This window comes from Giraffa tippelskirchi, chromosome 9, assembly GCF_054371585.1.
Source record: "Giraffa tippelskirchi isolate mGirTip1 chromosome 9, T2T-mGirTip1v1.2.pri, whole genome shotgun sequence".
NCBI classification, from domain to species: domain Eukaryota; kingdom Metazoa; phylum Chordata; class Mammalia; order Artiodactyla; family Giraffidae; genus Giraffa; species Giraffa tippelskirchi.
The window spans coordinates 45,063,541-45,078,318 of NC_137283.1; the positions used below are offsets into that span (position 1 = coordinate 45,063,541).

General features: G+C 48.3%; 1 protein-coding gene across 1 annotated transcript in view; it reads right to left on the bottom strand.

Moving 5' to 3' along the window:
- The window catches only part of CACNA2D3 (calcium voltage-gated channel auxiliary subunit alpha2delta 3), an 871,068-nt gene extending 856,370 nt beyond the window's left edge, over positions 1-14,698 (bottom strand). Inside the window, exons 1-3 of the mRNA XM_081524871.1 lie at positions 14,499-14,698; positions 13,000-14,087; positions 12,238-12,319 (exon numbers count right to left, since the gene is read on the bottom strand). Of these exons, the coding sequence (XP_081380997.1) occupies positions 12,238-12,319; positions 13,000-13,121 (204 nt within the window). The 5' untranslated portion in view covers positions 13,122-14,087; positions 14,499-14,698. The remainder of the gene's footprint in view (positions 1-12,237; positions 12,320-12,999; positions 14,088-14,498) is intronic.
- Between the last annotated feature and the right edge of the window lie 80 nt (positions 14,699-14,778).

Sequence of the window (14,778 nt, forward strand, 5' to 3'; positions counted from 1 at the left end):
TCAGTACACAAACTACTGTCTTCAGCAGCCAACCTACCCTGATACGTGGAAGCAGCTCCTGAAGAAAAATAATAACAACAGCAGCAGTAGCCCACCTTTCGTAAATATTTCCTCTGAGCCACTTATTGTCAGCCATCCTGTGTGCACCTTCTCACTTGCATCTCTCATCACCACCCTAGAAGTTAGTACCATTGTGCCCATTTAACAGATAAGAACACTGAGGTTCAGCAACTAACTTGTCAGGGGTCTGAGACTAGTCAGCAGTAGCACTGGACTCTACCCTGGGGAGGCAGGTCTCAGGTCCAGACTTCTACCTCTACACAGTTCTGCCTTCCCAAGACCAACTGCCTCTCTTTAAAATAAAACGTAAAATATCCATAATCCTCTAATTTCTTTCTCAGTTTATATATTTTTCATACCACTCATAAGGCATTTTTTCATGCAAAAGTAACTGAAAATCTTGTTGTTTAAATAGGAATTCCAACTATGTTTCCATAATTCTGAAATTCCTGTTCCAGGCAATGTGTCTTGCTGGCTTTTTTCAATAGATTAGTGAGCTGTGAGCCCTTTCCTGAGAGGATTACATCTTATTTTGGGGTGACCAGATGACTCCTGATGTTCTGAAATACTGGAAACTGGCTACAGACCCTGGAATTTTAAAGTAGTTACTAGTCTTTAACAAAGGGAAGACAGCCTGTTTATATCAAAGCATGCCAACACACACACACACACACACACACACACACACACACACACACACACACACACACACACACGTCTTTTACTGGTTGCCTGACGATGATTCCTTCAACGTGTGCCCTCAAAAGCACAGCTTTCTGAGAGAGGCCCAGGCCAACATCAAAAAGAAATAACATTTGAACTTGAGCTTGAGGGTCCCAGAAATCAAACAATCATCACTGACATGGCTGCATGCGTGTGTATTCAGTCGTGTCTAATTCTTTGCAACCCCAAGCACTGTAGTCAGGCTCCTCTGTCCATGGAATTTTATGAACAATGCTTGCCTATTCTTAGGCAAGAATATTGGAGTGGGTTGTCATTTCCTACTCCAGGGGATCTTTCTGACCCAGAGATTGGACCTGAGTCTCTTGCGTCTCCTCATTGGCAGGCAGTTTCTTTGCCACTCAGCCACCTGAGAAGCCCCTTCATTGATGTCAAGTGGGGCAAAAACCTATGCTCACTGAGCTGTTTGGACATGATGCAGTATATTGTGTTAATAGAAATTTCACTGATGATGGAAACTGGTAGGAGGCTAGGAGTAAAGCCATATGTCATCACTCGTGGCCAAAGATTACCTACCTCCAACGGATTTACTGCCTCCCACACCTACTGTTCTTTTTACACTATTTTTCCGCCTCTGCCTTGACAAAACACAATGGAAACGGTATTTCGGATGGCGCAGGTACAAAGAGCCAAACGCCTGCCCCGTGTTTCTCTCACTTTGCTTTGCAAATTATAGTTACACGGGGATAACAAGAACAAAAGTGAATTCCACAACTGCCCACCTGTACTGTACGAGGGACAGGATGGGAAGAATTAGGAAACGAAAGCAAAAAAAAAAAAAAAAATCCACCTCCATGGGAACATAATGAATACTTCTGTTTGCCTTTGTGCCCCTGTAACATTAAAATGTGCGAGACATGTATGGCCTTAATCCTATGAACTCATTGTGGGATCAAAGTGACTAAAATTCCAGAAGTTTCTCTTGCTCTTCATTAATAACGAAGTAGAAATTATAAGTGAGAGTGGCCCAGAGAACTAAGGCTTCCCAGGTGCCACATATTGCTCGAAGCTACGTCATCTGTGTTCTACCATCTAGCCCTCCCCAAAGTCCTATGATACAGGAGCTTTTATTATTAGTTCTATTCTGTCAATGCATAAACCAAGGCCCAGAGAGATAAAGTTAGTGACTGACAGAGTGGAATTCAACTCGAAAGTGCATGCTTTGAAAACAAAAAATCTCTTCAGGGTCTTCCCTGGTGGTCCAGTGGTTAAGAGTCTGCTTGCCAATGCAGGGGACACAGGTTCAATCCCTGGTCCAGGAGGATCCCACATGTCATGTGGCAACTGAGCCCGTGCGCCACAACTACTGAGCCTGTGCGCCCTAGAGCTTGTGCTCCGAAACGAGATGCCACCGCAATGAGAAGCTCATGCACCACAAGAAGAGAAAGCCAAGTGCAGCAACAAAGATCCAGTGCAGCCAAAAATAAAAATTAAAAAAAATTTAAAAATAAATAAAAGTTTTTTCAAAAATCTCCTTTCAGCTGTGCATGGCTCACTGCAATAGAAATCTAGACCCTGCTTATTTAACTTATATGCAGAGTACATCATGTGAAATGCCAGGCTGGATGAAGCACAAACTGGAATCAAGATTGCCTGGAGAAATATCAATAACCTCAGATATGCAGATGACACCACCCTTACGGTAGAAAGTGAAGAGGCACTAAACAGCCTCTTGATGAAGGTGAAAGAAGAGAGTGAAAAATCTGGTTTGAAACAATAAAAAAGACTAAGATCACGGCATCCAGCCCCATCACTTCATGGCAAATAGATGGGGAAACAATGGAAACAGTGACAGATTTATTTTCTTGGGCTCCAAAATCACTGCAGATAGTGACTGCAGCCATGAAATTAAAAGATGCTTGTTCCTTGGAAGAAAAGCTATGACCAACCTAGACAGCTTATTAAAAAGCAGAGACATTACTTTGCCAACAAAAGTCTGGCTAGTCAAAGCTATGGTTTTTCCAGTAGTCATGTATGGATGTGAGAGCTGGACCACAAACAAGGCTGAGCTCTGAAGAATTGCTGCTTTTGAACTATGGTGTTGGAGAAGACTCTTGACAGTCCCTTGGACAGCAAAGAGATCAAACCAGTCAATCCTAAAGGAAATCAACCCTGAATATTCATTGGAAGGACTGATGGCTGAAGCTCCAATACTTGTGCCACCTGATGTGAAGAGCCAATTCATTGGAAAAGACCCTGATGCTGGGAAAGATTGAAGGCAGGAACAGAAGGGGACGACAGAGGATGAGATGGTTGGATGGCATGAGCCTGAACAAACTGTGGGAGATGGTGAAGGACAGGGAGGCATGGCATGCTGCAGTCCATGAGGTCACAAAGAATCAGACACGACTGAGCAACTAAACAACAATAGATTCTTTCCTGGGAGCCCAGAGTTCCAAAGAAGGAAATGCAAGGTCAAGTTTATAGCATTGGGGGGGGTCTAACGTGGTGGCATTTCCAAGGGCAAATTTTACCACTGATTTCATTGTAATGCACAACACTAAAGTCTCAGGAAAAGGAATCAAACTATCAAGTGTGAGAAACACACCCTCAGGAGCCAAACTGAGGGACCTGAGAAAATGGATAAAGAGCAGGTTTGACTTTTGGAGGAAAACGTGATGGGAAATGCTCCCTGCTTTTTGCATAACAGCTGAGTCCTCCTGTTTTAGTCAAGACTGAATCCTGATCAGGAGCTCCACAAGGTTATTCTTTTCCTTGGCAGCTCCGGTTGAGCAGAGGTGTAAGGTACTCAACAGCCCCACTTCTGCCCTGCCAGCCAGGGCCCCTCCAGTCAACTTGCCCTGTCTCCTTTAGGAACCATTCCTGGCCCATCATGGCACACGCTCCCATGGAATAAGTCCTTCCCCAACTCGTGGGGGCCCATCGCTCACAAAGTCAGTCTTTGCTGCCAACAGAACACCTCCTGAAATCCCACCTGAGGAAGCACATCTAGGGGAAAGAAATCAGAGAAGCCACCAGCATCCCGCCCACCCGGCCCTTCTCATCCTGCTGAGGTCCTGAAGACCCCACTGAAGCTGGTGCTCAGGTGGGAGCAGCCCACACAGGCAACACAGACTGCAGAGAAAAGTCAAAGGCTTGGGGGTCAGAACACTCCCATCTGAGTCCAGCCCCACCACGGGGCAAGCGCTCCATCTCCCTGAGCCGCAAGCCACTGGTGACAGGTAGAAAACACAGGCCATCTCCCAGTGCAACTAAAGACCCTAGCAGACGCCTTGCATTATCTACTTTAATATAAAGAATGCTTGGCTCATTAAACTCCTCCCCCTCCAAAGTCCATTTCCTTCCTGTCCAGTCCCACTGAACAGTCTGTTCTCCTGAGCCGGTTAGAATCTTGGTAGATTTTAAGATGCCTCCAGTGCAGTCAGACGCTGTGGTTCCATCAGTCCCGGGTACCAATGGTTTGGGGGTGATTTTCTAAACTATGTGGCCCTTTCTCAGTTGATTCACCACCTGCACAGCAGGGCAAGCCAGGAAGGGGGTACCAGGAAGCCCCTGAGGTAGTTCCTCAACCCTGATGTCTTGTGAGGGCATTGCCCCGACTCGAGCTGACCTCAAGGAGGAGAGTGAAGGTCTGGGCAGAGGCTGGGTCCGCTCTGGCCTCCTCCTCCTGCTCTGCAGTACCTGGCTCCTCAGACTCCTCTCGTCAGGTGCCAGGTAGGACCACCTTCCTCCCTGTCGGCAGCTGGCACCCACTCCCCGGTTCAGGGACTCGCTCATTTGCATCTATGGAGTTGGCCCCACAGATGCTCAGTGAAGGTTATCTGACGAGTTCGTCTCTCACGCCACCAATAATGACTTCCACAGCTCAATCGCAGAAAGCTTCTACGTGCCAGGCACCGTGTTAAGTGCTTTACGCCTTCTATGTTATTTAACCTTCATCACAGCCTGTAAACTAGAAGATCCTGGTCTCCTCTCCCATTGGAGGGAGCAGGTTCAGAAGTGTCATGCTGCAAGGTGACCCAGCTAGGAAACGGCAGATCTGGGACTCAATGCCAAGTCCATCTGACGCCAAACCCTGTCCTCTCAGCTGTTTTCTTAGGTTCTAATTGTTTTGGAAGTAATTTCCCAGATGTTATCTCATTTAATCCTCCAAAACACCCACGAAGTAGGGAAATGCAGGTATTACTCACATTGTTTTCAAACAGGAAGGGGGGGATGAAAAAAGGTCACACAAAGAAAGACAAGAGAACACAGCAGCACCGCGGCCAGGCAAGCAGACTCCAGAAGCCCAGCTCGGTCACCTGGGGGCAGCTGCTTCATTTCCATAAGCCTCAACTTCCAAATCTGAAAAATGGGGTGAATGGTAGTGCCTGAGTCATCAGGTAGCTGAGAGAATTCAGTGGGATGACACATGTCAGGTATTTATCTGGTACCTGGAATGTAGGAACTCCTGAAGGAATGCTACCTGTTCTTACTATTAGATTAGACCGTTTGCCCAAGGCCACTCAGAAAATACCTACAGAAAAGACAAGAAGACAAACACCACAGCTCTTAGACGCCTAGGCCAGTGACCTTTTTCTATGCTTTAACAACACTGCAGCTTCCAAGATGTATGTCTCTGAAAACACTCCAAGCTCTGCACCTATTACGATGATGAAAAAAGATGGGCAAAGGATGCCTCCCCAGCTGACTGTGGCCAGAACATCAAAATAGAATGAGAGGATGAGCTACCCAGCAGGGAAAAGAGAAAGCCAAAACGAGCACGACCTATCCTGCAGGGGGCTTCACCCGAGTCCCGATGCGCCCCCTCCTTGCTGTGACCCTCGGCTATCATCATCTTGAAATTCTTCATAACTTTTTAACAAATGGAACCACGTTTTGCTTTCCCACTGGGTCCCACAAATGATGTCAGTGGTCCCCAACCTTTCTGGCACCAGGGACCCTTTTCATGAAAGACCATTCTTCCATGGGATCAGGGATGGGGTGGATGGTGTGGGGATGATTCAAGGGCATTACATTTATTGTGCACTTTATTTCTATTATTATTACATCAGCTCCACCTCAGATCATCAGGCATGAGATCCCGGAGATTAGGGACCCCTGATGTAGCTGGTCCTGGTCTCAGCAGGTCCTCCACTCCAGCTGCCTATAATGTTTCAGACGCTGGACAAACCTGAGCCTGGTGGACTGGATCATTCGGTTCTGTCCTAGCACCCCAGTTCACCCCCTCAAGCCACGCTTGCTAGCAGCCCAAGAGGACAAGGACAACTTTCCTCATCAGCAGGCAGCATCTGGCACATTCTGGGATGAGCAGCCTCTGTTTCTACTGGCATGCATGTACATGCATGCACAAACTTAATAAGTGGTAAGGACATGTACCAGCCCCAAATACCATCTGGCAGTTGCTTCACCTAAAATGAATAACCGGAAATCTGGTCTGCGAACCCACAGCCATACATAACCACGTCCAACTTGCCTGTCCAGATTGTTTATGTGGTAATAGCTCTCTTAACCTTGGGAGGGTACTGTTTTCCAATACTGGGTGCCAAGATAAATACACGGGAGGGCACAAAGTGAAGAAAGAGGCATCTATTTCTTGTCACGATATAATGCTCTCCTTTCCAATATGGCCTTGAACTGCCCATTAATAGGTGGCTACTGAGTTGTTTATTTCCATAATCTTGACGTGGCATAACCGAGAAGTTCAGCAACATCTCACCATAATACACCTTATATGTAATGCCTTATTTAAACAGCCTTGGAATGAGCACCCAACAAGTGCTGAACCATTTGTTAAAGACACCCTGCACCCTTTTCAAAGTTATGCCTGTAAAATGACTTTCTTCTGAAAAGCAGACACGCTGGCTACACAAAGAGAAATCCCTTAAAATATATCAGCTGAGCAGATGCCTCACCTGCAGAGGGTGAGCTGTGTCCAGGTCGGACTGTCAGGAACGAGTCGCTGAGGCTGGCTTCGCATTTCAGGGACCACCAGCTAAATGTGCTGGTCACTAAATACTCAGGGAAATCAAGCATCCTCCCCTTCCTCTCCATTTTCTTCTCTTGAAGGAGAAGCTCACTTTTGCTTAATGGACCAGAGAGGGCTGATGAAGATTCTATCGATATTGCCAGGAGCCTGACATGAGGAACTTTTCCCCTTGCTCCATGATACACAAAAGCCTCACTGCAGCCACTGGAGATGAAGCATAGGCCATTATGTCTCTTGTATAAAAATTACATTAAAAGAGGAGTGGGGGAGGGGGACTCTCAGATGTTAATTCATAGGCTGGCATTTATGACATCTATTTCATTTTTTCTCAGTCTCAGCCATAGCAAATCTCTAAGTCCAATCAGAGTGTCCCAGGGAACATGCAAGCTGTGAAAAGTCTCTGTCTGGAAGACGCTGTGGATCTCAGTTTGGGAGGCTGTTTTGACAAACAGTGTGACTGCAGAAGATGGGGACCCCTGAAATAAATACCACTCACTTCTGACAGAGGCTGTACATTTGGATAAAGCAAAAGCCATGTGTTGGTATCTGTAATGAGAGATCCAGACTAATGACAGTCCGGAAACAAAGGATCCTTGAGAGAATGTACACCTCGTTCTGTAAGGCCAACACAGCAAGCCATTTACTGCTCCAGGTGCGCGGGAGCACTAAACACCTAGCGAGGGTCGATCGATGACTGAAAAACCTAAACCCCAAACTTGACTTCCACAAATGTGTGCTCCAAAGTGCAGGACAATGGGATATCCATCAGGGCCACAAGTGCCCAGGGTACTGTTTCACATTTCTTTTACTTTTGTTCATCCTGATACATGGCTATGTCTTCTTCAAAACTGGAAACGTTATTTGTGCTTGCCCCTGCCCAACAGACTTTATAAGGTGGCTTGGTACTCATGTGTTTGCCTAAAAGCACATTGGTATTAGAATAAATAAGACATGATAAAATAAAACTAGCCTGAGAGCACCAGAGCAATTGATCAAAACTAATAACTACATTGGATTAAAAACCTGAAGTTTGCCTCCGATGAGAAAACCATGCCTACGTTTTCACCTCCCTTAACTTTGACTAGCAGTTGTAAATCTGAGCAATGCAGGCTGCAGCAGTTCCTAACAAGGGAAAAAGCAAAGCACAAATATTTCAAGCAGAAAAGAAACTTTGAGAAAAAGAAGGAAAGAAAAAGAAAAGAACAAAAGAGGCTCAGACTTAGCAAAGTCGTACAAAAAGAACTTTATCTGGTCAGCAAGTGACCAAGTATGAGTATGTAAGTGCAGTAAGATATATGTATGGGTAAGATGTGCGAAATGAATTTTAACTGGTTTAGCCTGCTCTGCTGATGTCCTGGTGATTGGGCTAGTGAGACCAATAAACTGCCCTGGAAGACTGAAAACCATCATTTCCAAGATTTCAAGACTTTGAAAAATAATCTGCAGGGAGAAGTCCAGTAATTGAAGTGGTACCATGAATTAAAACATGGGCGGCATAGGTTGAATGCATTAATCTCGCAGGATGACAAATAACTGTGTTTATTCAACAAAAATGTTCAGCCAAGTAGCACCTCCCCAGTAAAAGCAATCCGTAGAGTGTCAGGCTTCCTAGAGGCAGCACAGCGCTGCTACCTAATGCCTGATAAGTGAATACTCCTATTTAATTATTTAAAAGATCATCGATTTCCACATTGATGAAAAGTCATAATTATCAAAATGGCATAAAGACCCAACCTTTCACTTTGCTGACTCTGTCCTGTGGAAAGAGACATCACATTCATGTATTAAAGCCACCCTCTCAGTAAATAGTTGATAACGCAAAAAACTGGTTATGCATTCCAAGGAGAGCACATTTGATAAGTGTGGCACGAGGCGTCCAAGGTAAATGTCAATTCTTTTCTAGCATTAATGGCAGAGACATACACTACCTGTATTTCCGCTGTGTATTTATCACCATGATTCTGGAAAATGTAATTAGAACCCTTCATCCCCGTGAACATACATTCCCTGAATGCAGAACTAAATAGAACGACAAATCCAGCTCCGACCAAATTCTCCCAAAGAGGGATGAAATGAGAATCACACCAGTTTAATACCTTTATTGTGAACGTTAGGGGTGTGGAGCCCATGTGTTTAACAGCCTAGGTTACTGGACCTACTAGAATGCTTCTCACTGAATCCCAAAATAGAAAGGTAATGAAACTGTGCCTCTCCAAGAGAACCCACACAAAGCGCATTCTCTGGGGAAAATGAAGCAAGATAGAGGCAGCTGAATATTGGCATGAATATGTCAAATAGGAAAGTTAATTAAAAGTTGAAGTGAATGGAAACCCCTGCAGTATCTGCCAGCTAAGGAGGGCAGGACACAGGCACACAGCCGCATAAAAGCACTTCGCTTTCAGGGGCCCGAGGTCCTCTAACAACCAGAAAAACCTCTCAAAATTGACTCCAACTCCAACATACAAGTCCCACGTTCTTCCATTCTGCGTTGGAAACAGTCTACTTTGCTAAAAAGCAGATTCTTTTTTTAATACAATCAAAAATATCCTCTTTATAAAGAACTAATAGATTGCTATTCCTGTACTAGGCAAAGAAAACAAAAAGAGAAAAAATAGGAAGTCTGGCAGTGGATATCAGATATATTATTGTAAGCTAAAGCCATGGTAATGAACAAAGAGACAACTAATTAAATATTCTCCTTTCTAAATCCATGACAATGAGGCACATTATTAAATGCCTATATTTACATTGATAAAATCAGTGATAATACTGCTATCTTGAATTATATTACCTAAAAAAACCCTGTTACCCTGTTACGAAAATGGCAGTTTTCCCAGTCTCCAAACTCCTTAAAATAGGTGGCCAATTATTATTTAACTTACATTCACAGTAACTATTTTGCAAAGTTTTTGCCTTAGTTCAAAAATTACCAAACTCCCATTCTAAAAATGAACACCTTACATCAATCATAACATAAAAGGTCAATTAGAAAAATTACGTAGAGTACATAAAATTGTTCAGTGGTATACAATATACCTTACTTAACTGAAATCAAGTTTAAATGTCCATGCCTTAAAAGTATAATTACAATCTATCATGCAACACTCTCGAGTCCTCTTACTGCAGTGTTAATGCATTGTTCAACCAAGTTTTCAAACTCGTTTCGAGAGTATCTTAATTGTCAAAGATGCAATGATGTGACAGAAGCGTACACAAAGTTTTGACTCAGAGGAGTAATGTCTCATGCAAATGGCCAGAAACTTAAAAAGAAGAGAAAGGCAACAGTCTCCTTGCTTTTCCAAATGATGCTACACCTCCCCACACTCTGAGCACCTCACATCTTTTCTCATTCATACTCTGAGCTCTCTAAATCAATCTTCTTTGTTGATTATAAAGATAGAATCATACTGAAGGGCAACGGGCCAAGAGAGCCAAAAGATATCTCCCCAAGTTGTCTACCACACTCTGCCCCATGAAGTCCTTGTCTACCCAGCGAAAGCCATGGGTATCGGAGGACTCCATGGTCGGTGATTGCAATCCAGAGCAGAAGAAATGCCCACCCCAGCACATAACGCCCAGCAACACCTCACCTTCCCCTTGGTATCAGATTACAGAATGCCAGGCAACAGCAAGAAATGACAACAAAGACATAAACAGCTGGAAATAATTACCCAATTGTCCAGCTGTAAACACGACAAAAGCAAAGTAAGGCTTGTGAATTCATATCAGAAAGGATGCTGATGAGAAAGTAAGAGGATTTGAGCTTTTTCCAATTTGCTATCAGAGAGTAGCCAATAATATGCTTGGTTGATGGGGTTTTGTGTGGTGTGTGTGTGTGTGAACTTCGGAGAGAAGGAAAAAATATATTTCATGGGCTCCTACAAAATGTGAGTATAAGATATGTTAGCACAATAAGAAAAAAAAATGCTCACAGGCTCTGAGGAGATACTTTCAGAGTTGCTATAACTAAAACTACAACAGGCAGATGAAAAATATTTCTTTAAAGTTATACAAAATATTCTCTTCTTTAAAAGCATAAGCTAAATACACAGGCAATGCAATAGGCCAGAACTCTTCACATAAAACATCTGACACACAGGCAAAATGCCAAAGCAGGATAAAGACTGGTCCAGATTAAAAGAACATGAGCAAAAGAAGCAATTCCTATAAATTGAGAGGCAGGTCACAGGTATGTGAATTATCATTGTCCATAAAGGCACATCATAACCTCAAGGTTTTATCAACTGCCTATAATTCAATGAACTCCATCCCCAAATAACAGTTGAGAAAACAGTCTTTCTGAGGTTTCAGAGAATATGGCTACTGGCAATTTTTAAGCCAGGCTAACCTCTGTCATTCCATTGTGGGATGATGCTTCATTACGATATTTAGATTTCATATGACAAACTGTTTCATACAATGTCCCCAAAAACGCTACTCTCTAAAGCAGAATGCCATAAATAAAATACGTACTTGGTTACCAGGCAGCATGCATGACACATATGTTACATTGGCCCAAAAAGCACAGCTTTAAATGCTTAAAAGTTAAGTTAACAATTTAAGCTGTTTGTACCCATTTTCAGAGAATTACCCCTAAAGGCCAATTTTATTTTCTATCTTTGAAAGAATTCTTGGATTAATCCTATTGATTTGTTAACCTGAAATTCTTTTTTATCCCCTCTAATCTCTCCTCCCCAGCCCATTTCCCCCGCCCCCTTTTTTTTTTCCCTTGGAGGGGAGCGCAAAGGACCATATATCTCACAGTGTAATTTTAAGCATAATGCTGCCTGTTTGAATGAAAATTGATGCAGCTTCTGATAAAAGCCTAATAATCAATTCTCCATTCTCATTACTCTCCAGAATATATGGACGCGGACCAATGTCTTAAGTTTGTGGACTACTCTCATAGGTTATTACCCAGCAGTGCAGCTGAGTGGAAAGATAACCACATTCATTCTCCTTATCTGTAATGATGTAATGCATGCTAGCCCTGGGTCTAGATGATTGGGGAATAATGGGATTGTACAACTGCAGGGATGACAAACAATAGTGCAGCGTCTTTCTCTGATACACTGAACCCCAGCCTGCAGCGTGGGCAAGGTGAAAGCCATCATAACATAGGCACTGATTCTGCCCCTTGCATGAAGTTAGCATTTTTTGGCCAGAGGAGCATCTGCTCTCACCCTGAAACAGCAATACCGACACTGAGAGGAGAGCCATGCAAAACACTCAGTTTCCGAGCCTCAGCCAGGACAGTGCCACTGAGTATCCTGCTTTTCTTTGTGTTTAGAATCAAGTGTCATCTAAAAATAACCGGTTGGTAGGGAGAAGTCACCGGCACAGTACATTGCCAAGAAACCGGAGGATCAGAGACACCTCTGATAACTGATGCTGCTCTGGGTTCACGTTTGTTTGGAAAACTAAATCTGCCTCCATTTTCTGTGCTGGAAAAAAATCATCGCTTCCTGCCACCACAGAAACCTTACCTTTTGCAGAAGCTGGGAGCCGGAGTACTTCGCGGCAATAGATTTTATCTCTCCACCAAAAGCAGAGGCCCAGAGCTTCACCCTATAGGGAAAAAGGGCACAGGAACAAATGTAACACCGTGTCACAGTCCACACGCACGCACACGCACACACGGGGGCTGTGGCTGAAGGAGCCGGGAGGTAGAACATTGGAGGAAAAAAAAAGAAAAAGCGCCTTGGTAGAAACTGCCAGGACCAAGCTGCAGAGCGCACCGCGGGAGGGGGCTCGGGTTGGGGGGGTGGTGGTGGTCACATAGTTCAAAATGCGCAAAGTGCCCCCAGGCTCTCTGGAGAGATCACTAAATTTTATTTGAATCATTGCCTGAGAACTTGACCACCCAAACTGGGCATCACCTGGTGAAGATTAGTCGGAAGAAATTCACCCACCCTCCCCCGCTCCCCAAAGAAGTGAGACGGCAAGACAGCAAAGAGCCCGGTAAATAAGCGGCCCATGGAAGTTGGATGCGGTAAACAGGCTTCAAAGTTCGTGCTGTCACTGGCGGTGAGCCTCTCCAGGTCTCACTCGCCAGCCCGGGGAGGGGGCGAGGGACTCCCACCCCAGCCTGGCCGCCCCACGCGGGTGCGGGCCGGCAGGTGCGAGAGAAGAGGCCGACGACAGCGGCAGGTCCCGTCCGGCCGCACCTGCAGGAGCCCAAACTTGGGCACAGCGGGTCGCGGGCGGCCGGAATCCCCTCCCGGGGCGGCGCAGGACCCCGCACTTACACGGAGAGAGGGATCTGCTGCTCCGAGCGCACCACGTCCCCCAGCGCGGCGTAGAGAAACGCGGCGGTCAGGAGCGCCCAGGGCCCCCGGGACGCGCGGCGCTGCCAGCCCAGTCCGGCCATGCTGGGCTCCCTCCGACGCGCCGGCAGCAGCGACAGAAGCGGCCGTGGGGAGCTGCGCCGAGCGGGCGGTGGGCGAGCGCGCTGGGCTGCCTGCTCCGCGCCGCCCCGCCTGCCTCTCGCGCGCCGGGCGCACTTGGGGAGCAGAAAAAGGAGCGGGGCGGGTGGGGGGGCGGAGGGCGGAGAGGAGGAGGGAGTGGGGAGAGGGGGAGAGGGAGGCAGGCGGGGGAGGAGGCAGGGAGACGCGCCTCTCGCAGCGGCGGCCGCCGGGCCCCGCCTCGGCGGCCCCGGGAGTCCAGCGGGCCGTGGCGGGAGGGCGGGAGGCGCCGCGCGGGCGGGGACTTGCAAACTCGCGTGTCCTTGGCCGCGGCGGAGCGCGCCCTGCCCCGCCCGGCCCACTGCGGCCGCCGAGTTCTTTACAACTCCGCAGTCCGCCGCCGCGGGCGCCACTCTCGGGCTGACCCCCGGCCGGACCCAGCGACCCCGCGCCCCGAGCTGGTTGGAGATGGGGGGACGGGGGTGGGGGGCGGGCCGCGCAGGCTGGAGGCCAGGGCCCCCTGGCTGGGTCACAGGGTGCTGAGGAGCGCAGAGGTGGCGCGACCCCCAGCCCCGCCGCGCAGTTTTCTGGCGGGCAAGGGGTGCGAGGAAGAGGCCAAAGTCTGAAGAAGGGGCCGGGGCTCGCGGCGGAGTACTGGGTCGCGCGGGGTGGAGTGCGGTGGGGATGGCGGCGGGGCTCGGCGGTCAGACGCGGGCACTGCTGCGTGGCTGCCTGCCACCGCTCCTCCGGTCGCGGCGCCTACCAGGGAAGGCGCGGAGGGCGGCGCTGCCGGCGCGGCGCGGGCTCACGAGCGCGGGGCTCTGGGTTTCGGGCCGCGGCGGGGCCGGCTTGGCGCGCCCGAACCCGGGCCGGGCTGCCGAGTGCTCGCGCTTTGACCTGCGGAGGCCCGGGGTCCGCACTACTGCAGCGACCTGCGGGGTGGGGAGGGGCGGCACTGCAGCTCCGGGTCCACCCTGACTGGCGGACTCCCTGGATTTCAGGAATGAGGGAGTCCTCCGAGGCCCGGGGATTCAACGTCTCCCCACTCGGACCCCCACCCGCTGGGTAGGAGGCGCGGTCGCGCGGGCGGAGGCAGGAAGTCGGGGAAGCCCCGGGAGCCTGACGACCCAGGCTTCCCCGCGGCCTCTCCCGCCGCCGCCCCCAGCCCGGGACCCGCGTCTCTCGGAGCCCCGGCTCGGGCTAGAGGTCTGGGTGTGTGACTGGGAACTTTGTGGGGCCCTTGCGCCGACCGGCAGTCGAGACCGACCCAAGCCGGGCTGAGTCATCCTTGACTCGCCGAGCGCAACTCGACTGACCCCAGGCAAGCCGCGCGCTCCTGATACCGTGGGGTCTCCCGGGGCGTCCGCCGCCTGGGTCCGCCTGGTTTGCGGGACTCCCCCTACAGGGCTTTGGACTCTCTTCCCCGTCACCCGCCTTCAGCCTCACCGCCCTCAGCTCTCTGGGGAGAGAGCGAGGGTGGGCTCCAGCTTCCGCCTAGTGGTGTCGGGCGACAAGCCAGGCGGGCTGTCCTGCCCAGCACCCCCGCCAAAAGTTACCCCGGCAGACGTGGGTCTGGATGTCACAGTTGGCTGCGCGGAGAGAAGGACCGCGCAGGGGCCTTTG